The 24636-nt window shown below is 40.3% G+C and overlaps 2 protein-coding genes across 7 annotated transcripts in view; one reads left to right on the forward strand and one right to left on the reverse strand.

Annotated features, from left to right (window-relative positions):
• Positions 1-4231, reverse strand: part of pitpnc1a (phosphatidylinositol transfer protein cytoplasmic 1a) — a 144876-nt gene extending 140645 nt beyond the window's left edge. Inside the window, exon 1 of the mRNA XM_067457921.1 lies at positions 3546-4231. Within this exon, the coding sequence (XP_067314022.1) occupies positions 3546-3593 (48 nt within the window). The 5' untranslated portion in view covers positions 3594-4231. The remainder of the gene's footprint in view (positions 1-3545) is intronic.
• An 11793-nt stretch (positions 4232-16024) lies between these two features.
• helz (helicase with zinc finger) overlaps positions 16025-24636 on the forward strand; it is an 88653-nt gene continuing 80041 nt past the window's right edge. For 2 of the 6 annotated variants that reach the window (XM_067458088.1, XM_067458095.1), the window contains exon 1: positions 16097-16156. The gene's annotated coding sequence lies outside the window, so the exon portion shown is untranslated. Of the gene's footprint in view, positions 16157-24636 lie in introns of all 6 variants that reach the window. The other 4 variants (XM_067458114.1, XM_067458123.1, XM_067458105.1 and 1 more) reach the window with 3 other exon arrangements.

Raw genomic sequence — 24636 nt, forward strand, 5'->3', positions numbered from 1 at the left:
CCATAGCCCTTTCCAGCCTTGTGGAGGTGTACAATTTTGTCTCTAGTGTCTTTGGACAGCTATTTGGTCTTGGCCATGTTAGTAGTTGGATTCTTACTGATTGTATGGTGTGGACAGGTGTCTTTATGCAGCTAACAACCTCAAACAGGTGCATCTAATTTAGGATAATACATGTAGTGGAGGTGGACATTTTAAAGGCAGACTAACAGGTATTTGAGGGTCAGAATTCTAGCTGATAGACAGGTGTTCAAATACTTATGTGCAGCTATATCATACAAATAAATAGTTTTTAAAAATCGAATATTGTTATTTCTGGCTTTTTTTTTATTGTGTCTCTCAGTGCATGCAACTACGATGACAATTTCAGACCCCTCCATGATTTCCAAGTGGGAGGACTTGCAAAATAGCAGGGTGTTTAAATACTTGTTTTCCCACTGTATATGGAAAAAGAAAAAATTATATATATCAGCTAGGATGATAATTTAACACTGGAAATTTAAAGGAAAGCTCAGGAGAATAACTTCACCTCCTGTAAGTCATTTTTCTAGCATCCCTTCACAAATGATTATCTATAATTAATTAAGTCTGGGGGGTGACTTGGAGGTTTTTATCACTCAAGATTAAGAATGTGCAAACTCAAGGACCTTTCAGGATAAATGTTCGCCCTTTGCATGCATACAGAGAGGGTATCAAGAGTTTCACTTGTTTCCAAGAACCAAGAAAATGTCCTTGATGGCAGTCAACATGAGGTTTATGTAACAGTCATTTTAAAGACATCTGGGATGCCATGACCTGTAATGATGCTATCAGCTCAGTAACCTCTTGAGAGACCTTTAATTGATCAAACAGATTTTAACTAACAGTCTCAGCCGTTGCCAGGTAAATCAATCATCCATACTGTTTGCAGATGGCTTTTCCCTCTTATTAAAACACACACCCATGTACACAAACGCATCATAAAATGCTAATTGTTTTTTTCCCTCAGGGAAATAATTTGGGGTTTAGCTTCCTCTGTTTACAGCATGCAAAAAGGACCTGGATTTATTAAGCACTGATATTAATGATGATGCAGTTTAACATGCTGCTTCCTTGAACACAAAACACATCTGTGGTGTCAGTCAGCAGATGGGCTGCAAAAGCACAAAGCCACATGACGGGAAGACAGCAGCCAATCTGGTATTGCACATAAGAAGCGCAGATAGATCTGATAGTCTCTGCTCAAACCAATTACAGAGTTACATTCAGTCAGTCCATTTGAGATGCAGATTTATGCGCATATGCATCTGCTACTCTATTGGTGTCATAGTTAGTAGGAACAGAAATCATCTTGATATTAGTTCTCAATGCTTGGAGCACATTACAAGCATTGAGATGTTCCTTCTAATATTTTCCCATAATTAAGACATTATGGTCAGGATACTTACTTAATAAAGCATATACACAGGCAGACTTTTTATTCTATACCGAGCTAATGATACAGGTAGATTTTGACACTCACTGAAATTAAATGACTGGGGGAAATGGATTTGTCACGATATCTTGTACGTAAATTTAAAGGACCATATAAGTGCCTTGAAACATGCAGCATTTTCAGTGTGCTGACAAACAATAATGAAACGGAAAGATAGGGCGGGACACAGAGCAGCTCCTCCCCTTTTTAAAATAGCCAATAGCGTTTAGTTTATATCACAGCTCAGTCAGAGTCGCTGAGCTTGTTAAAGCAGTTAAGCTCCTCCATATGGCTTTATAATACAGCATTCTGTGCAGAATTCAAAAGGGTCTGATATGTTTTGTGGTCTATGTCAACTCGATCATATGATCCACTCTGTGCTGTCTGGTCTCTGGACCGGAGAAGACTGTGTTCGTGCTGCGGCGGTGTGCATGAAACCAGACTTAATTCGCCCCAAAATAATTAATTCGGCCCAATGGAAAGCATATTCCCACTGTCTGAACTGTACCCTAGCCCATATATAGTGCACTATGTGCCTTTCACCATGTAGAAAATAGTAAGTGACCAATTTCAGCCGCAGCTTATAGATTCTGGAAAGCATTTGGTTGGATACAAAATCTGTTAAAAAGTGAAGTGATGTAATCAAAAGTCGCTTAAAACACATATCTTCTAAATGCTCTGTTGAGAATGTCTTGAGTGTTAACCGGGAACATACTCTGAGTTGTCTGAACTAACTCCGGGACTTGTTTTTGGAACCAGCAAACCTCGAGTAAGCAAGGTTTGGGTTAGTCAACCGAGAGTCCAGGGTATATGTGACGGTAAGTTAATCTTGCTTTCTGGAATACACCCAAGCTCATAGTTAACCTTAAATGTTCAGTGTGTGAAATTTAGAGGCATCTACAAGTTAAATTGTGAATTGCAATAACCAACCGCTCACACCTCCCTATGCACATAGAGGAGCTACGGTGGCTGACACTGGACAAAGATGCTGTCCTCGGAGAGAGCAGTGAGTAGCTAGAGCTCTGTAGAGAAGTTTGTCCCTTTAGGGCTTCTGTAGAAACACGACAGCGCAAAATGGCGTTAGCACTGTAAGGGGACCCGTGGCGTACGTACATAGAAATAGCTCATTCTAAGGTAATAAAAACATAACAGTTCATTATATAAGGTCTTTATACACTGAAAACTGTATATTATATTGCACTTATGTCAATAAATAGAAACTGCGCCTTTAAGGCTAACACATTCATAATATATTTTGATTTTATGGGGACTTTAAGTTTACAGCCTGAAGGGGATTTAGACTACCAAAAGGCTATTTATATTGTCAATTAGTGAACTTTTAGGAGTGCACTAACATTTGTATTACGGTAGGCCTATTACCTCAATTTTAACAGACTACAACAACAAAGCTGCAAGTGTTCTTTTAGCCATTCCTAATTTCCTGTTTCCAAAATACTCGTCGTTTTTGTTTATGATGGGTTTGCTTAAGTATTTAACTGCCGTGGATACCAACAAACCAATGTAATGCCGTCCACAATGAGCTAATCATTCACTTACGTTATAAAATAAAAGATCTATGCCAGACTGTATCAGCGAACAAGCATGGGGTTTTCAATTATACACTGGGTCCCTGGCACGGGTCCATTGTGTCTAAATGTCTAGTTATACCATCCAAATGCCTTTAATGAACAGTTTATCAAAGTAATAATCGTGTTTTCCAAGTAAAAAGTACATTGAAACACTGTCAAAACCAATATAGCAACAACAACAACTCCATATAGTGATGGGAATGGAAAGCTCCACAGCACCACCAAGCGGATCTAACTGTGGACTTCTGCACTGTATCTCCGGGAGAGAGGGGAAAGTTGCAAACTATAAAACTGGTGTAAATTGAATTCAAGGAGACGAAAATGCCATTTGGAGGCACATTACCTACAGGGAAAGTCAATGGGGTGAATTTACAAATGAGTTACTGGGTATATTGAATTAAATGATATGTCCATACTTAACACACAAATATATCCCATTCCCAACATTTCACCTGGCGAAAGCAGTGATCAATCGCTAACGTTAAATATACATTTAGTGCACTTACCTCTTCCACAGTTAGTGGCATGCATATCCGGTATTCCTTCATCAACATTGTCCTCTCCTTATGATTCCCACGCTAGAATGAGTGCCAGTGATCATCTAAATCAATTCAGCCATCTGGTGATGCACGCAATCACGAGTTGTCATGTAGAAAGATGGGAAATGTCAGTGCACTTCAGTAGAAACGCTCTTGCCGTTGTGTTCGCGTTCGCGCGCACGGGGGGCTTGTGATGTTGTGATGAATTCACTCTTGGAATTTGCCGATGCTCGTGCGTTTTTACGCGCAAGGGAAACACGCCAGAAACGCACAAGAAATCCAGCGGAGAAGACGATTGTCGCAGCGTCCCGGTGTTTTTAAACTTTCAAATGAAGGGGCTCTCTGTGCTCTCGTCTTCTTTAATCAGCCCCTGCTTCCCGTGCACCTGTCCCGTCCCGCTCCACACACACACACGCGCGCGCACAGATGATATAGCGATGATTTGAGTAAATCTCAGAGTAAACACGGCGCTCCTGGAGTCAGTCGCATGGTCTTCCTCTTCTAGTCAAATGAAAGATATTGTGCAGCTGTTGTTTACTCCGCGGCTGTGACGCGGGATGGTAAGTTTTCAAGGAAAAAGACACTCACTGTGGCTGTGTGTGTATGTGTGTGTGGTGCAACGCATCACGATGTTTTCAAAGGCCAATAACGCCTTCAACCGATTGGCGGCGCTAGTGACTGTAACATCACTAGCCGCAGCAATTAAACCCAGCGAAAAAGAGTTTGTTCCCTTGCAGTATTGAGTTTTTTTTACGGTCTATGGTTTTGCCCATTCGCTTTGGCTCTTCTCAAAAAAACAAATCTTCGAAATTGCTCAGATCTCTAAACAAGTTTCTTATTGATTTAAGCAAATTGCATTTGGTTTGAGTGTGCAAAAGAGTTAGTACAACTGATTACAATTTGCACAATTACTAAATGCACATATCTCAAAAACTGATGAGTTGATTCTCAGTGAAACTGTCATACTCATCACAACTTATAAACATGCTTTCATCGCGCCATCACATGCAAAATGATACATTCAGTGATCAAAATGGGTCAGACGTTATATTCCATACATATTCATAAGTGAATATACAGTCTTGTTCAAAATAATAGCAGTACAATGTGACTAACCAGAATAATCAAGGTTTTTAGTATATTTTTTATTGCTACGTGGCAAACAAGTTACCAGTAGGTTCAGTAGATTGTCAGAAAACAAACAAGACCCAGCATTCATGATATGCACGCTCTTAAGGCTGTGCAATTGGGCAATTAGTTGAAAGGGGTGTGTTCAAAAAAATAGCAGTGTCTACCTTTGACTGTACAAACTTAAAACTATTTTGTACAAACATTTTTTTTTTCTGGGATTTAGCAATCCTGTGAATCACTAAACTAATATTTAGTTGTATGACCACAGTTTTTTAAAACTGCTTGACATCTGTGTGGCATGGAGTCAACCAACTTGTGGCACCTCTCAGCTGTTATTCCACTCCATGATTCTTTAACAACATTCCACAATTCATTCACATTTCTTGGTTTTGCTTCAGAAACAGCATTTTTGATATCACCCCACAAGTTCTCAATTGGATTAAGGTCTGGAGATTGGGCTGGCCACTCCATAACATTCATTTTGTTGGTTTGGAACCAAGACTTTGCCCGTTTACTAGTGTGTTTTGGGTCATTGTCTTGTTGAAACAACCGTTTCAAGGGCATGTCCTCTTCAGCATAGTATTCAGCTTCAGCTTCAAGTATTTTAACATATGCAAACTGATCCATGATCCCTGGTATGCGATAAATAGGCCCAACACCATAGTAGGAGAAACATGCCCATATCATGATGCTTGCACCTCCATGCTTCACTGTCTTCACTGTGTACTGTGGCTTGAATTCAGAGTTTGGGGGTCGTCTCACAAACTGCCTGTGGCCCTTGGACCCAAAAAGAACAATTTTACTCTCATCAGTCCACAAAATGTTCCTCCATTTCTCTTTAGGCCAGTTGATGTGCTCTTTGGCAAATTGTAACCTCTTCTGCACATGCCTTTTTTTTAACAGAGGGACTTTGCGGGGGATTCTTGAAAATAGATTAGCTTCACACAGACGTCTTCTAACTGTCACAGTACTTACAGGTAACTCCAGACTGTCTTTGATCATCCTGGAGGTGATCATTGGCTGAGCCTTTGCCATTCTGGTTATTCTTCTATCCATTTTGATGGTTGTCTTCCGTTTTCTTCCACGTCTCTCTGGTTTTGCTCTCCATTTTAAGGCATTGGAGATCACTCACCCTCAAACCCTCCTGTATTTGTCATTATTCTTTCAGACTAATAAAATCAGTTATATTAAAACTGCCCTGGCTCTTCCAAGCTTTGTAATGGCAGTGACGTGACTTGTTGGGTCATTTTGAAGTCCATAAAAATGCATCTATCGATAACTATATTTAAAGGGTTAGTTCACCCAAAAATGAAAATTAGATTAATTAACTCCATGATGCTCTGACCCAATCATCTAGCATCACAATCTGGTGACCCTTGTCAAACTCAAATCCTTACACTTGCCCATTTTTCCTGCTTCTATCACATCATCCATTTTTTGGTCAAAATGTTCACTTGCTGCGTAATGTATCACACCCACTAACAGATGCCATGATGAAGAAATAATCAGTGTTAATCTTCTTCTTCTTCTTCTTCTTCTTCTTCTTCTTCTTCTTCTGTTTTATGGCGGTTTGGCGAACCAACTTATAAAGTTGCATTCCCGCCACCTACTTATCTGGATTGTGAAGCTCACATGTAGGCTACTTAATCATCTATACAGCTGTGTACAGGTGCTACTCATATAATTAGAATATCATCAAAAAGTTGATTTATTTTACTAATTAAATTCAAAAAGTAAAACTTGTTTATTATATTCATTCATTACACAGACTGATATATTTTAAATGTTTATTTCTTTTAGTGTTGATGATTGTAACTGACAACTAAGGAAAATCCCAAATTCAGTATCTCAGAAAATTAGAATATTGTGAAAAGGTTCAATATTGAAGACACCTGGTGCCACACTAATCAGCGAATTAACTCAAAACACCTGCAAAAAAACTACGAATCCCACACATTAAAAACTTTATAGTGAAGGATCACATCTAAATTTTTCAGTTGGCCTAATTGAATTTCTGTGAATTGGTACAATTTAATTCACTGAAATTAATTTTTGCCAACTGAAAAATGTATATGTGATCAGTCACTAGAAAATGTTCGTTTGGAGACCTGAATTTTATTTTTACAGTGCATTCAAAAATGTGGGGGAGATTCACAAATAGTGGAGTGCAGCTGGAGTCAGTGCTTCAAGAACCACTACGCACATGCAAGACATGGGTTTCAGCTTCGCATTCCTTGTGTCAAGCCACTCATGAACAACAAAGCGTCAGAAGCCTCTCACTGGGGCTAAAGACAAAAAGGACTGGACTGCTGCTGAGTGGTCCAAAGTCATATGTTCTCTGATGAAAGTCAATTTTGCATTTCCTTTGGAAATTAGGGTCCCAGCATCTGGAGGAAGAGAGGAGAGGCACACAATCCATGTTACTTGAGGTCCAGTGTAAAGTTTCCAGTGTAAGTGATGGTTTGGGGTGCCATGGCATCTGCTGGTGTTGGTCCACTGTGTTTTCTGATGTCCAAGGTCAACGCAGCCATATACCAGAAAGTTTTAGAGCACCTTATGCTTCCTGCTGCTGACCAACTTTATGGAGATGCAGATTTAATTTTCCAACAGGACTTGGCACCTGCACACAGTGCCAAAGCAACCAGTCCCTGGTTGAAGGACCATGGTATCCCTGTTCATAATTGGCCAGCAAACTTGCCTGACCTTAACGCCATATAAAATCTATGGTGTATTGTGAAGAGGAAGATGCGATATGCTAGACCCAACAATGCAGAAGAGCTGCAGGCCACTATTAGAGCAACCTGGGCTCTCATAACACCTAAACAGAGCCACAGACTAATCGACTCCATGCCACGGCGCATTGCTGCAGTAAATCGGGCAAAAGGAGCCCCAAAAAACTATTGAATTCTGTACATGTTCATACTTTAAATTTTGTAAACTTTTCGGTTAAGATTTATAAAAATCCTTTTTTGTATTGGTCTTAAGTAATATAAAAATGTTATAATAATTTTTATAATTTTTGTATATAAAATTTGGGATTTTCCCTAGGTGTCAGGGTAATTAATCTTTTTAAATAATTAAACTTTTTGATGATATTCTAATTATATGACCTATATACACACTCACCTAAAGGATTATTAGGAACACTATACTAATACTGTGTTTGACCCCCTTTCGCCTTCAGAACTGCCTTAATTCTATGTGGCATTGATTCAACAAGGTGCTGAAAGCATTCTTTAGAAATGTTGTCCCATATTGATAGGATAGCATCTTACAGTTTTTTGCATCTTGCAGATTTGTGGGATGCACATCCAGGGCACGAAACGCTCCCGTTCCACCACATTGCAAAGATGCTCTATTGGGTTGAAATCTGGTGACTGTGGGGGTCATTTTCCTGTGGTGCATTATCCTGCTGGAAGTAGCCATCAGAGGATGGGTACATGGTGGTCATAAAGGGATGGACATGGTCAGAAACAATGCTCAGGTAGGCCGTGGCATTTAAAAAATGTCCAATTGGCACTAAGGGGCCTAAAGTGTGCCAAGAAAACATCCCCACACCATTACAACACCACCACCAGCCTGCACAGTGGTAACAAGGCATGATGGATCCATGTTCTCATTCTGTTTACGCCAAATTCTGACTCCACCATCTGAGTGTCTAAACAGAAATCGAGACTCATCAGAATAGGCAACATTTTTCCAGTCTTCAACTGTCCAATTTTGGTGAGCTCGTGCAAATTGTAACTTTTTTTTCCTATTTGTAGTGGAGATGAGTGGTGCCCGGTGGGGTCTTCTGCTGTTGGAGCTTATCCGCCTCAAGGTTGTGTGTGTGTTGTGGCTTCACAAATGCTTTGCTGCATACCTCGGTTGTAACGAGTGGTTATTTCAGTCAAAGTTGCTCTTCTATCAGCTTGAGTCAGTCGACCCATTCTCCTCTGACCTCTAGCATCAACAAGGCATTTTCTCCCACAGGACTGCCGCATACTGGATGTTTTTCCCTTTTCGCACCATTCTTTGTAAACCCTAGAAATTGTTTTGAAAATCCCAGTAATTGAGCAGATTGTGAAATACTCCGAATAAAGAACAGGTGTTTCTAATAATCCTTTAGGTGAGTGTGTGTGTGTGTGTGTGTGTGTGTGTGTGTGTGTGTGTGTGTGTGTGTGTATATATATATATATATATATATACAGTGGCATGAAAAAGTATCTGAAGCGTTTGGGATTTCTCACATTTCTGCATAAAATCACAATCAAATGTGATCTAATCTTTGTCAAAATGACACAAATGAAAAAACAGGGTCTGCCTTAACTAAAACCACCCAAACATTTATGGGTTTTCATAATTTTAATAAGGATAACATGCAAACAATGACAGAAGGGGTAGGAATAAGTAACTGAACCTATCTGGTTGCCCCCCCTTTGGCAGCAATAACTTCAACCAGACGCTTCCTGTATTTGCAGATCAGTCTGGCACATCGATCAGGATCAATCTTGGAACATTTCTCTTTACAAACCGGTGCAGTTCAGTCAGATTCCTGGGATGTCTGGCATGAATCGCTGTCTTGAGGTCATGCCACAGCATCTCAATGGGGTTCAAGTCAGGACTTTGACTTGGCCACTCCAGAACGTGTATTTTGTTCTTCTGAAACCATTCTGAAGTTGATTTACTTCTGTGTTTTGGGTCATTGTCCTGTTGCAGCATCCATCCTCTTTTTAGCTTCAACTTTCTGACAGACAGCCTCAGCTTTTCCTGTAAAACATCCTGATAAACTTTTGAATTAATTTTTCCATTAATGATTGCAAGTTGTCCAGGCCCTGAGGCAGCAAACCAGCCCCACACCATGATGCTGCCTCCACCATGCTTCACGGTGGGGATGAGGTGTTGATGTTGGTGAGATGTTCCATTTTTTCTCCACACATGACGTTGTGTGTTCCTCCCAAACAGTTCAACTTTCGTTTCATCAGTCCAAAAAATATTTTGCCAGAAGTCCTGTGGACTCTCCAAGTGTCTTTCTGCGAACATTAAACGTGCAGCAATTGTTTTTTTTAGACAACAGTGGCTTCCTCCGTGGAGTCCTTCCATGAACACCATTCTTGGTCAGTGTTTTACATATAGTCGATGTATGCACAGAGATATAGGACTGTGCCAGTGATTTCTGTAAGTCTTTAGCTGACACTCTAGGGTTCATTTTTACCTCTCTGAGTATACTGTGCTGAACTCTTGTTGTCATTTTTGGTGGATGGCCACTCCTTGGGAGAGAAGCAACAGTGTCAAACTCTCTCCATTTGTAGACAATTTCTCTTACTGTGGATTGATGAACATCCAAACTTTTAGAGATGGTTTTATAACCTTTCCCAGCTTTATACAAATCAACAATTCTTGATCACAGGTCTTCAGAGAGCCCTTCTGAGCGAGCCATGGTGCACATCAATGCTTCTCATCAAGTCACAATTCTTCCTAGGTGTGTGTTTTATAGTGAGCAGGGCAGCTTTAAGCCACTCATCAGTGATTGGACACACCCCTGACTTAAATTGTTTGGTAAAAATTGGTATTAATTGCTCTAAAAGTCTCCTTAGGCATAAGGTTCAGTTACTTATTCCTCCCCCTTCTGTCATTGTTTGCATGTTATCCTCAATAAAAATATGAAAACCCATAAATGTTTGGGTGGTTTTAGTTAAGGCAGACCCTGTTTTTTCATTTGTGTCATTTTGAGAAAGATTAGATCACATTTGATTGTGATTTTATGCAGAAATGTGAGAAATCCCAAAGGCTTCAGATACTTTTTCATGCCACTGTATATATATATATATATATATATATATATATATATATATATATATATATATATATATATATATATATATATATTATTTTCCATAATGTAATGATAAAATTAAACTTTCATATATTTTAGATTCATTGCACACCAACTGAAATATTTCAGGTCTTTTATTGTTTTAATACTAAATTCCTGTCTCAAAAAATGAGCATATCATAAAAAGGTTCTCTAAACGAGCTATTAACCTAATCATCTGAATCAACTAATTAACTCTAAACACCTTCAAAAGATTCATGAGGCTTTTAAAAACTCCCAGCCTGGTTTATAACTCAAAATCGCAATCATGGGTAAGACTGCCGACCCGACTGCTGTCCAGAAGGCCATCATTGACACCCTCAAGCGAGAGGGTAAGACACAGAAATAAATTTCTGAACAAATAGGCTGTTCCCAGGGTGCTGTATCAAGGCACCTCAGTGGGAAGTCTGTGGGAAGGAAAAAGTGTGGCAAAAAATGCTGCACAACGAGAAGAGGTGAGCGGACCCTAAGGAAGATTGTGGAGAAGGACCAATTCCAGACCTTGGGGGACCTGCGGAAGCAGTGGACTGAGTCTGGAGTAGAAACATCCAGAGCCACCGTTCACAGGCGTGTGCAGGAAATGGGCTACAGGTGCCGCATTCCCCAGGTCAAGACACTTTCGGCTTAAGAGACGCAGCACTGGACTGTTTCTCAGTGGTCCAAAGTACTTTTTTCGGATGAAAGCAAATTTTGCATGTCATTCGGAAATCAAGGTGCCAGAGTCTCGAGGAAGACTGGGGAGAAGGAAATGCCAAAATGCCTGAAGTCCAGTGTCAAGTACCCACAGTCAGTGATGGTCTGGGGTGCCATGCCAGCTGCTGGTGTTGGTCCACTGTGTTTTATCAAGGGCAGGGTCAATGCAGCTAGCTATCAGGAGATTTTGGAGCACTTCATGCTTCTGTCTGCTGAAAAGCTTTATGGAGATGAAGATTTGGTTTTTCAGCACAACCTGGCACCTGCTCACAGTGCCAAAACCACTGTTAAATGGTTTACTGACCATGGTATTACTGTGCTCAATTGGCCTGCCAACTCTCCTGACCTGAACCCCATAGAGAATCTGTGGGATATTGTGAAGAGAAAGTTGAGAGACGCAAGACCCAACACTCTGGATGAGCTTAAGCTGCTATCGAAGCATCCTGGGCCTCCATAACACCTCAGCAGTGCCACAGGCTGATCGCCTCCATGCCACGCCGCACTGAAGCAGTCATTTCTGCAAAAAGGATTCCCCACCAAGTATTGAGTGCATAACTGAACATAATTATTTGAAGGTTGACTTTTTTTGTATTAAAAACATTTTTCTTTTATTGGTCGGATGAAATATGCAAATTTTTTGAGATAGGAATTTTGGGTTTTCATGAGCTGTATGCCAAAATCATCAGTATTAAAACAGTAAAAGACCTGAAATATTTCAGTTGGTGTGCAATGAATCTAAAATATATGAAAGTTTAATTTTTATCATTACATTATGGAAAATAATGAACTTTATCACAATATGCAAATTTTTTGAGAAGGACCTGTATATATATATATATATACAGTCCCTGACAAAAGTCTTGTCGCTTATCTATTTTCTAGAAATACCTGATATTAACCTGACTTTTAATTAATTAATTGGTGTTAGAAATAGCTCATATGAAAAGCTAAAACCCTCCCAAATGATGTTTAAAGGGGGGGTGAAACACTCAGTTTCAGTCAATCTCATGTCAATCTTGAGTACCTATAGAGTAGTATTGCATCCTTCATATCTCCGAAAAGTCTTTAGTTTTATCATATTTATAAAAGAAATATGGGCTGTACCGAGTCTTTCCGGAAAAAACCGAGCGCCTGGAGGCGTATCATGTGGGCGGAGCTAAGGAATGACGAATGTGCACAAAGCGGTGACGTCCTCAAGCGTGGAGAAACCCATCTATCTCAGCTAATACAGATAATGATCCACAATCAAATCTGAGGCTGAAATAAATTGAACAGGAGAAACGGCAACATCAGGATGTCCGTCTCTGTGGTATGTACTGTATTTAGGGGCCTTTGTGTGTCTTTACGCGCAGTTTATGAGGACATGATTCGGTTTATGGACTATTGTATGTGACTAGACCTTAGAGGTAGCAAGCAAAATGGTTTTGCACGTCAGACTAGTGTAACGTTATACAGAACAACAATGGAGTAACCGTTAGCGCATTTGAATGACGAAGCACGCGATCGTGTCGTTTACTGATGTTTACTCATGCGACGGTAGCCAATAGCAGAGACATTTGAAGCAGTTTTACTCACCGGCTGCTTCCAAAGCAGGACCGAAGCTTTATCGCTGGGACCGCTCTGTCAAAAACACACTTCTTTGGTATGATTTGGTGAAGTTCTGTGACAGCAGTGGCGTGGAAATCCACTTTGCGACGCGACTGAAGCGATGCCTTGAAGCTTCCCGTCATTTCTGCGTTCAAATCGGTTCAAATGCAGCGCTGCCTTCCCGGAATGCTGTGCTGAAGCGTTGAAGTCGCTCGACGTCACCCATAGGAATAAAGTGGAGCGCGGCGCGTCATAAGTGTTCACGGACGACTGGATCTGCACCTGAGAGACTGTTTACAGCGTGCATTTCCTCTCTCTCCCTCTAGTTACGCGCGCGCGCACCCTACCGGGAGAAGAGCCCGTGCGGCCCATACAAGGACCTTCCGATCTATTTAACGTCAAGCCGACCCATACTCGAAAAAAACTCGCCGAAACTTGTGAGAAACCGGAAGGAGTATTTTTAACACAGAAATACTCCATCAAACGTCCAACATTAGTTTTTGAAACTTTGTCTATGTTTAGGATGGGAATCCAAGTCTTTAAAGGTGTAAAAAGCTCAGTATGCATGAAACAGCATTTCACCCCCCCTTTAATGCACTGAAATAAACAATTTTCATAGAATTTTTTTTTATCATTTAATCAAGACAGAAAGGTCAAAGACAAAAGTTTTGTCGCCTATACAGAAATTGAACAAATTTACTGCAAATACAAAAATATTTCAGCAAATTAAGTTGTGGTGCTGTGAGATCCAAATTTAATATCTTGTATGACTTCCATGAGCTTGAAGGACTGCATCCATGCGGTCTTTTATTGATTATTGATGAAGTCATCAGGAATAGCTAAGAAAGCAGTCTTGCATGCCTCCCAGAGTTCATCAATATTCTTTGGTTTCGTCTTCCATGCGTCCTCTTTCATCCTACCCCACATATGCTCAATGATGTTCATGTCTGGTGACTGGGCTGGCCAATCCTGGAGCATCTTGATCTTCTTCGCCTTGAGGAACTTTGATGTGGAGATGGAAGTATGCGATGGAGCACCGTCCTGCTGCAGAATTTGGCCTCTTTTATGATTGGGAATATAAGAGGTAGCTAAGATTTCTTGGTATTTTGGACTATTGATGTTGCCTTCCACCCTGCAGATCTCTCCCACACCCCATACTGGATGTAACCCCAGACCATGATTTTTCCGCCACCAAACTTCACTGTTTTCTGGGTGAATCTCGGATCCAATCTGGCTCCAGTAGGTCTCCTGCAATATTTGCGGCGACTGTGGTGTAATTCAACAGAAGATTCATCTGAAAAATCCACCTTCTGCCACTTTTCCAGCGTCCATCCTTTTAGCAAATGCCTTGGCAAATGGCACACGGTTTTTCAATTGTCTTTTGTTCAGTGCTGGCTTCTGGGCACTGATTCGACCATGGAGGCCATTTCGAGACAGAATCTGACAAACTGTTCTGGTTGACACAGGGACTTCAGGTGACCAGGTCTCGTGGAGCTCTGCTGCAGTGGAAAATGGGCTGGCCTTGGATTTTCGAGCCAACAAACGGTCCTCTCGAGCAGTTGTCTTGCGGGGTCTGTCTGACCTGGGCTTGTCAAAAATGTCTCCAGTCTCTTCAAATCTTTTTTTTATCCTCTGTACTTGACGCTGAGACACATTGAAGGTGTCTGCCACATCAGCAGTGGATCTGGTCTTCAGCCTCATGATAATCAAAACTTTAGTCTCAGGGTGAATCTTAGGCATGTTTGCAGAGGTCTAGTTGCAGTTGATGTGAAGGTCTAGTGTACTGGGGTTCTTTTTATACACACTTGAGACCTAATTGATCCATTATTAGTCACAGGTGAAGCTCATATGACAAGGTGACAACACTTATGTCTTTGCAAAAATTGACTCAATGGGCTTTACCAAGCTGTGAATATTAGAATACTTTTTGAAAGTTTAGTTTTTCACTGAAACATTATCACAAAAGCTGGTGGGATTAAAATGAGCCATTTCTTGTAAAAAAATCTTGATTAGAAATATATTTCAGCTGCATTTTAGGTCAATTTGTGCACAAGCGACAAGACTTTTGTCAGGGACTGTGTATATATATATATATATATATATATATATATATATATATATATATATATATATATATATATATATATATATATATATATATAATTATTATTATTATTATTATTTTTATTTTTTTATTTTTTTCCAAACATGAAATTTATATTTCCATGGTGAAAAAAAACATCTAAACATTTTGACCAGAGTGGGCTCACACAATGACAAAAACACTTTTTAATGTTTTTATTTTGGTGGCATTGGTCAATTTACTGACACAATAACTAGGTTTTGAAGCATGAATTAAATGTTACTATGTTTTGCAGACATGCAAAAGGGTTCTGATGTTCCAGGAAACAGTTGTGACAATTGCACTAACAGTTTAGACAATGTTTTTGACATTTTAAGTTAGAAAAGAGAGAAATTTTGTTTTTACAGAACTGTAACTAAATACACTGTACAACATTATTTTAAAAATGTGTTACCTGAACATTTTTGAAGAATCGACAACCTTTATTTAAATATTATTAAAAGATTTTGTAAGTATATTTATATATTTATATAATATATAATATTGGGTAATTGTGTGTGTTTTATTTGTGAAGATGCAGTGAAACATGCCAAATTGCAAAATTTCCATGATTTATCATTTTTATGTGGTTCAGATACGATCATATTTTGAGTTTCAATTTATTAAACCAATTTCCTTCATTTTTAATTTCAATAAAATTTTAAGGCAACCAGGTTACTTACTTTTTTAAGTTAAACCAACAATTAAAAAAAAAAAATTGGTACAGTGTATGGATATAATTTTGTAAAAAAAAAAAAAAGAAAAACCTGGCTTTTCTTTTTGAGATCGTCTCCTTCATCTGGCTCCCTGTGAGTGTTAAGGTATGCTGCTGAAAAACTGCTTTAGTATCATATTTACAAATGTACATTTACAAATAGTTTGAACAATTAGAATTTTGATTTTAAAAAAGTAAATAAAAAAATATATATTTATAAAAAATATATAAAACATATTTTTTGAGCAGGACACCCCCTGCTCAAAAGCTCACCCCTTGCACTCCCTGCTCACCCCAGAGCAGGACCCCCACTCCCCACGAGTGTCCTGCTCTCTCTGTGTGTGTGTGTGTGTGTGTGTGTGTGTCTCACTGGTAGGAGTGAACGGTGGCAGGAAGCGGTGCGCAGAAATATTTGACCCATAATGCACTGCGACAGCTGACAAGTGGATCCAAGATGGCGTAGAAAGTAAAGCTAGGTAAGTGCAGACTTCCTCCAACACCTTCCTGCCGTGCACCGTTCGTCCTCCTCGGCTCTGTCCGCCGTCGATCCCGCCATCGACACGCGACTGTCGGCTCGTGTGTCACGCGCGTCAGAACGCGAGGAATCGCGGCGCTCGTTCGCACGATTAATGTGATGATGACAAGGCCTGGTCGAAGCTGCGCTACTCTGACTAGCAGCTAAAGATGTTCGCTTGTAACTGCGATGTTCACTTGATCATCACACTCTCACACACACGGACGTAGACGCATCGGAGCAGCGTGTATATGAGTGAGATTCAGGGCTTATTGTTTTGTAAATGTTGCAGGGGAATGTGAATGTGTGTTTGTGTGTGTGTCCGGGGGCGGCTGTAACTCAAGGCCATGAGAGCAGCGATCATCGCAGACCACACACACACACACGTATTATAATCTTTCGATCTTATTTAGAAGTGATCAATAATGATCATCGGCGTCATTTGATCACACATCGCGCGCTCGGGCTGATTGCGAGTATTCGCGTTGATGTGGCGGCACACACGCAGTTGTTGTTGTTCTTTCTGGACGGACACAGTGGCTGTGTTTCAAAACCTAGCGCGCTGCCTTCCTAGACATTACGCTTTGGAATCGGAAACGCGGTTTGCACGTTCGAATCGCGCGTTCTAATCGAACTGGTCAAACATATGGAACGAACGATGGAACTATACGTCCGGAACGCCTCTGTGATGCCTCGAAGTTGTCTGGGTAGGCAGCTCGATAGCTTTTGAGACACGGCCACACACTCGCACTCAGACGGGACATCTATTATTAACTGACCCGGAATCCAAATATAGAGTGTTTATATATTTTACTGAGGCGCTGTTGCCTTGTTTGGTGTGCTCGTGCTTAATTAGATGTTGCTTTGCTTATTGTGTGTGTGATATCTGGCAGTCCCATCCTCATGTGAGTGTGTGTGAGTGAGAAACTCTGGACAGGGTGTGTTATAACTTGAATGAAAATTGCATTGTTTATATTTTCTTCAGTTTTACTGTAAGCAGCCATGGTACACAATTTTATTTTGTTGTTATTTACCACTTGCAGACAAGTTGGTGTTAGGAGACGTTAATGCTACAAGCAAAAACATTAGTAATTCATGAACACTTGATATATCACATTGATATAAATATTATTTAAGATATAACATTTTCATCCTTCAAAGGTTAAATGATTAGTACACTTCGAAATGAAAGTTTCTTGCTATTTTACTCACTGCCATCTCATCCATGGTGCTCATGTTTTTCTTTCTTCAGTCAAAAAATAATTACTCGTTTTTTTTGTTGTTTTTTTTGAAGAAAACTTTCCAGGATTTTTCTCATAATAAGGTGGGTTGAAGGTCCAAATCAATGCAGTTTCAAAGGAAGGGCTTCAGAAAAAAACATTGGTCTTTAAAAAACTAATTTTAACCTAAATTGCTCATTTTACGCTGCTCTGCGCCGCGCCACAGATGACGTAATCACGCCGGAAAGGTCACACTAGACTTACTGCCCCCCCTGTTTACAAAGCGCATGTGTGAAAACCATAGACCGTAAAAAAATATGGACGACTCGACATCATCCGTTTCCGCTTGCCATATTTGAAGCTTTCAGGCGGCCTTGCACGGCGCGGACATCTTGGGACCGAGTCTGCGCAGTAGCGATTTCGGGACCGGAGTTGCGCAGTAGAGCGCAGGAAGTAGAGCAGGAAGTACAGTCGCGATATCAAAAGCCCGCCCACACTCTCGCAGATGCAGAACAATTAATAATGTTGGTGTGAAATAAACAGTTATGGAAATGTAGAAGATAAAGCTAAAGCTCTAATCTGCTCCCAAAAATTTCGAAAAAAGTCCGTTAGTGCCTCAGTGACAACTTCACTCAGAGAAGCCGTCAGTCTCAGCTGTCAATCATGACGTCACACCCCCGTTTTTATAGCATTAAATAACTAACTAAAACTAAACTTATTTTTAAAACGAACACCTGAAATGAAATCATCGTGATGATAACTGCCTTCAGTGACATAAACTAACTTTGGGGGAAAAATTTTGAAGTGTAATTTTATTATTTAGTTTGCCTCGCGTCCATTAGAAATCACAGAGGGGCGGCTATACTGGGACCGGTCACCGGGGGGCGATCAAGGCGCGAAAGCTTCAGTAAATGAGAGGGAGACTGCAGGCTTGATGAAAACTAATAGACCCTTTTACAGCCCACGTGATCAAAGAGTTGCGCGCGCATTTTGGCAACGGAAGTGGTGTTGTTCCCTAGTGGTTCTAACGTGTGAGCAACTCCGAAAATTTATCAAAACGGTTTCACAGCATCAAAATGTCTGGCTGTTGCGTTTTCGGTTGCACTAATCGCTATTCCACCAATGGGCTTAAGTTTTAAAGGATTCCGACAGAATCACGGCCGTTTCAGAAGAACCGGCGGTACCTGTGGCTGCAGGCGATTAAATGCATCGATTGGAACGACATAAAAATGCTCGCATAAAAAAAATTCATTTGTAAAACATTTACTGCACTTGAAACTTAATTATTTATAATAAACCTCCCAACATTGGCGGCCACTGGTGTGTATATTGTACCCCCCATCCCCCGATTATCATATCAATAATCACACTACTTATCAATTTCATTTGTAATGATTTTATTAATAGTTTAATTGCAAAATAACCATCTGAGAAATGTATGCAAGCAACATAGTTGCTATTAAAGTACTATAGCATTACAAAATTAAACTTTAAACAGAAGTGTGTCAACATAAAATGTAAGGAAAAGGATAAATGTATGTCGGTGTGAAGAATAAGAATAAATGTAGAAAATTGTATTGGACATTCTGTACATGCCCACAGACAACGTATTCATAAGCATCCAGTGATTTATATGCTTGTCTCGGGTGTACTCGCTCGGTTTCTCGACTAAATACGTATATATCCGACCACTAAGTTATATCTGGCCATCTGCTAACGTCTTCTAACCACTCCACTATAGTACGCGGATCTGGTAGCCGAATACCATTTGATAAAGTCAACTTTTTAAAATAACTTTCTCGGTTTGTGTTGCTTAATCCGCTCAAGTAGCTTGACATGCTGCTGATTCTCGCCACAGTTGCCAAAATGCGCGCGCATATGTTGCTACGTCATCATTGTATACAAACAGTAAAAGGGCCTATACAAATGGCCTTTAGCAAAAAAAAAAAAAAAGATGAAACAACGATGTCAGGTGATTTTTATGTTGGGAGATGTAGGGTGTTCGTATTAGTCTTCGCATGTTTTCTCGGGGCGGTAATTCTGCTTGCGCCTAGTATGACATTTCCGACGTGTTTTTGCAGTCCGTGGCATAATCAAGATGAGCAATTTAGGTTAAAAAGTATAAAATAATTTTCTTTGCGAAAATAGCAGATGGTTTTTTTAGATTAGACCCTATTCCCCGTCTGGGATCGTGCAGAGCCTCTGAAGCCCTTCCTGTGAAACTGCATTGATTTGGACCTTCAATTGTTGAAGTCCATTATGTGGAGAGAAATCCTGGAGTGCTTTCCTCAAACTTCATTTCTTTTTCGACTGAAGAAAGAAAGACACGAACACCTTGGATGAGATGGCGGTGAGGAAATGATCAAGAAATTTAAATTTTGAAGAATTTTGATCCTTTAAAAGCACAGTCATTTTTCGTCGCTTATTCAAAACCAACGCATAGCTTGATTTCGCAGAGCTTTTATTATGCCGCAGGCGAGCTCTTTTTCTGTTCATGCGTACGCAAAGCTGTTTTATCATATTAGACACATTTGAGTGTGTTGAAGGTTATTTTATAATGCTGTTCTGTGCGTTCACTCGACGGCTGCTCTCTATAAATTAGGCATGGTAAAACATAGCCTGGCTCCGCCCTCCTACGTACTTCCGCTCAATTTCCATTTTCCTACGTCCGGGACTGCGGTGTAGTCTTAGGTTTTCTCCGAACAAATTTTACCGGTCCAATCAGCGAACAGAGGGAGTGGCTGAGAAGGATGACGTTGATGTGGTGCGATAGTTTGGGATGTAGTTCAGTAATGGCGGCTGAGAAAGATGCGAACGAAACCATTCAGTCTGTTGTGGCGCCGCTGCCGAATATCCAGAAGTTAAAGCCGGAGCAAGAACAGTCTTTGCTGAGGTTTGTTGGTGGCCCTCCTCCCCAACAGGGGGAATAGTTTGATTTTCCAGCTCGCTCCGTTATGAAGGAGTTGGCTGAAGCCCTATTTTCGGACGGTAACTGTTTCTCGTGGGGTCGGAAGGTATTGTCATCATTTACAGGGGCTAGTCAGTGATTTTATTGCCGTCCGTCTCTCACCACCCACGTAAAAATCCCGGCCGAGTTACCTACTGCTTTTGACAAACGCAAGGTCGTGGGGTGATGTAATAGCTTTCAGAATCCACATCTCTGAGTTTTCAAGAATATATCACTTCAAAATTCACTGTTTGTAATCATTTTTGACCACTGCAGAACACCATACGGTTGCTTTGCTGTTATTTGGATGCATTTCTAGACTTGCATTTCTCTAGGCAAGTATTAAGAAGAGCAATATATTTCATCACCGCTCAAACAAATTAAAATAAAAGCACTTAAACATTTAAATTGGTCTGTTATTTATAGCAGCATTTATTATCAGACCAAGCATATGACATTTTATTTACAGCATACAATCATGTTACGGACCACGTGAGCGCCGGGTTCCTGATCACAAAACTCTCCTCCACCGCTGCGTTTTAAGTTTTATCCTATGGTTTTTATCACTGAGGTGGCCTGCACAAGTGCACATTTATGTGTGAAACACGCAAAGGGCTCATGACATACGTCACGACCAAACGTTAGCGATTGGTTATGGCAGATCCAGAGTGGCTCAGGGCAGATTCAATAGTTTTAAACCTCAACAGAGTGCCCGCCTTCACGGAAATAAACGCTGGTCAATGGAGAGTGGCCAGACTCTATGTACAAATGAAATGTGTGAGAAAACATGAAATGTAAAACATGGTTCTCGTGGAAAATCAAGAGAACTGGATTTAAACAATGAGACTGTTGAGCTGTAGAGTGATTCGTTTTCTGTCAATGAATGGATCCAAACAGTTGCTCACCTGTCTAATAAAACACATCATACTAAAGAGTCTTTAGTGTTTCCATGGTTACTACAAAATAAAAATGGAAACCGAGGGTAACACGGGTATGATAGGCAACACTTGGTCTGTGTTCTGGTTAAAATGGCTTATTTCTCTGGATTTAAACATTCTTGGGAACATTTTGGATAATTAGTAGATAATTAGGTAAAGACACAAGTCAGCAAAATCTAGAACATTGTTCTGTTTTTTGGATGTATAGTTTAGCACAGTCCTCAGGCTACATTAAAAAAAGAACAAACGACAAAAAAAGCGTAAAATTAAGAAAAATTGCTGTACTAGTTCAATGGTGTAAAGCTAGTATTTTAGAGCTGAATGATGGTACACTAAAGAAAAATAAACATTGTTTAATAGCTTCCAGTATATGAAGAAAAGAGCATTTTAGTTTGAATGAGATGCCATTTTCCCAAATATGGTTCTACAGTAGATTTACAAAGCAGCCAGCGAGTGACATTTCTGTTCACTTTAGCATGCATAAAAAAGGTTTGTAATTAGGGATGTCCCGATCAAGTTTTTTGTGTCTTGATCCGAGTCTGAATGAATTGAATTTGCCGATACAGAGTCCCGATCCGATATTATTTACATAATGTTTGCTGCACACTTCAAGTACATGAAAGTTATTAAATGGTTATTTCACTCAAAAAATGTAAATTGTCATTAATTCCTCTCCCTCATGTCGTTACAAACCAATAAGACCTTCATTCATCTTCAGAACACAAATTAAGATATTTCTGATGAAATCCGAGCTCTCTGACCCCTCCATAGATGGCGATTTCTTTGAAAGAAAAAGGCCCAGAAAGGAAGTAAAGACACTGTAAAAAAAGTCCACGTGACTCCAGTGATTCAACCTTAATGATTCAACCTTAAAAGACAAGAATACTTTTTGTGTGTAAAAACAAACTAAAATAATGACTTTTTTCAACATTTTCTTCTTGTCTGAGTCAGTCTCCTACACTGTTGATGTAGTAAATACAGTCAAGATCCTCCGAGTTACGTCAGAACGCCAGCTTACCATCGGCCCACGCTGTTCACATGATCACCACGACGCGTGCGTAGGAAACGTTAAATTGGCAGTAAGAACAATTAAGTGAAATTAACCAAATTTTCATTGACAGCTAAATAAATGCTTTTTTAAATAGCAATTCTCTGGCATCCTCAAGCTGTCAGAAAAACCATAACACGCGCTACCAACTTTCTTAGTTGCTCTCATCAGCACATGATTTAGTCACTTTTTTGCTTTTTGTTTGCTACAACATGGGATTAATCAGTGCATGCTGATTAGTAGTTGTGTTAAGATGCATACCCTAGTTTTGCACATAGAAACAATCCAACGCTCTCCATTGACTTTGTATTGTGTGAAGCGGTCGCCTTGTCATCTCTGACTTGTAACAAAAAAGAGAACAATGTCTGAAAGCTGATATGACAAAGTGTGCAACAATCAAGCTAAAAACCCCAGAACTAAGTTTTATAAGCTGTTGACCCCAAAAACGAGCGTTTAAGGAGACAAAAGTGGATGCAGGCAATAAGACGTGAAGCTTCAGCAGGAAGAATGGGCCGATTTTGGGATCCGGACACTCTCAATATCCCTCCTCGTTTCCTCGGTCCTCCATCCTATGACCCGGAAACCGATGGAGCTCAGCCATCTTGTAGGAGATCTCAGTTCTCTAATTGCACCGTGAGGATGGAGGAGTAAGGAGCTTCCTGAGGAGTCATGAGCGAGGATACACAGGAGTATCCTTTGCGGGAGTGTTTTATCGACTAAACGTCACGCAAGCATTAATCCTCCTATCCCCTTCACATCGTGCTAATTTATTCATTATTATTAATATGTTTACATGTACAAGACACAAATGTTTGTAAAATTACACCTGACAGTTGCAAAATTATATCAAAGCACAAGAAAATGAAAGAAACAAATAGAAACTAATAGTTACCATACAACGAATAAAAAGCAGTTAATAACTGGAATTCGTTGTTAATATTAACTGGTAATTTTAATTAAAATATGGACAAATGTGGTATTTTGTGGAGGCTGAAGCTTACAATATAAATAGTCTCTAAATATCTCTAATGTTCAAGACTAAATCCAGCCGTTCAGAGTCATCCTTATTCGACGACGCTTTAAAATGACGTTAAAGGGAGCGAGGATATATCATTTCACTTGATTAAATTCCTCAATCTTCACGTTTTTTCCTTGGGTCCTTTCCTCGCATCCTGAAGAGGCGGAGCTAAGGCGCGAGGAAAGGAAACGAGGATGCACAAATCAGAATTGGGAAGCACCCTCAGTATGCCTCTGTATGCCTACGTGTGCAGTAAAACGTGTATGTTGTCAAATGTCAGTTTTATATATTATATTTCCTGTCGCTGATTACGTTCCCCTCCAGTGGGCGTAGTTCTCAAGTGTAAGATAACATGTCGTGCTCTCTCTCGTTTATCTGTATCCACTTTTGTGTCCTTAAACGCTTGTTTTTTTTGTGTCAACAGCTTATAAAAACTTCTGAGTTCATGGTTCTGTTTTTTTAGCTTGTTTTCTGTATCGGCTTTTAAACATTGTTCATTTTTTGTAATAAGTCATAAATGACAAGGAGGCTGCTTCACGCAGTAGAAAGTCAATGGAGAAGGTGTTGGTTTGTGTCGCAGTTTGTGTGGTTTTCGGATTGATGCGAGTCGCTTTGTCTCTACGTTGGGGAGTGGGACTTTTATTTTGACAGGCGGCGCTGAGAATGGCAGTGTCTTCGATAGTGTCTAATGAAACCTTATGCCTAATAGACCTATTTTGTTTGCAAACAGCAATGACATGTTTGTGGGCGGAGCCTACCTGGTGGCAGGAAATGACACTTCTGCAGTAGCAATCTGTTGAAGCCATGGAATAAGGGTGTACTCACACTAGGCACGGTTGCCATGAACCGGGCCCGAGTACGATTGTCCCCCCTCCCCACTCCCCTGCTGGCCTGCACTCACATAGGAGGGTTTCAGCGTTCGTACCGGAGCACGCTTACGTCATTATGGTGCGACGGTTTCGGGATAAACAGGAAGAGCGGCGCTCTCTGAACACAAGGGAGTCCATCGTTCTGTTTTCTTTGTGGATAATTTTGTGTCGTTTGGTCCATGGTGGTCCACAGCCCTCTCACAGCCTGTTGTATAACAGATGTGTCGCCTTAGTGGCGCGAAAATGTTCACGCAATCGTGCTGCTCGTATTATGAGGTTTGCAAGGTACCAGCTGAAGTGCAGCAAGGACTTTGCAGCTTTGATTACGGACTCCAGCACGGTTAGCGCTCAAACTGCATGTGAACCGTGCCCGAGTCCAACTGATCCGTGCTCTGGCCCACC

Source organism: Pseudorasbora parva, chromosome 2 (assembly GCF_024679245.1).
Source record: "Pseudorasbora parva isolate DD20220531a chromosome 2, ASM2467924v1, whole genome shotgun sequence".
In the NCBI taxonomy this organism is placed as follows: domain Eukaryota; kingdom Metazoa; phylum Chordata; class Actinopteri; order Cypriniformes; family Gobionidae; genus Pseudorasbora; species Pseudorasbora parva.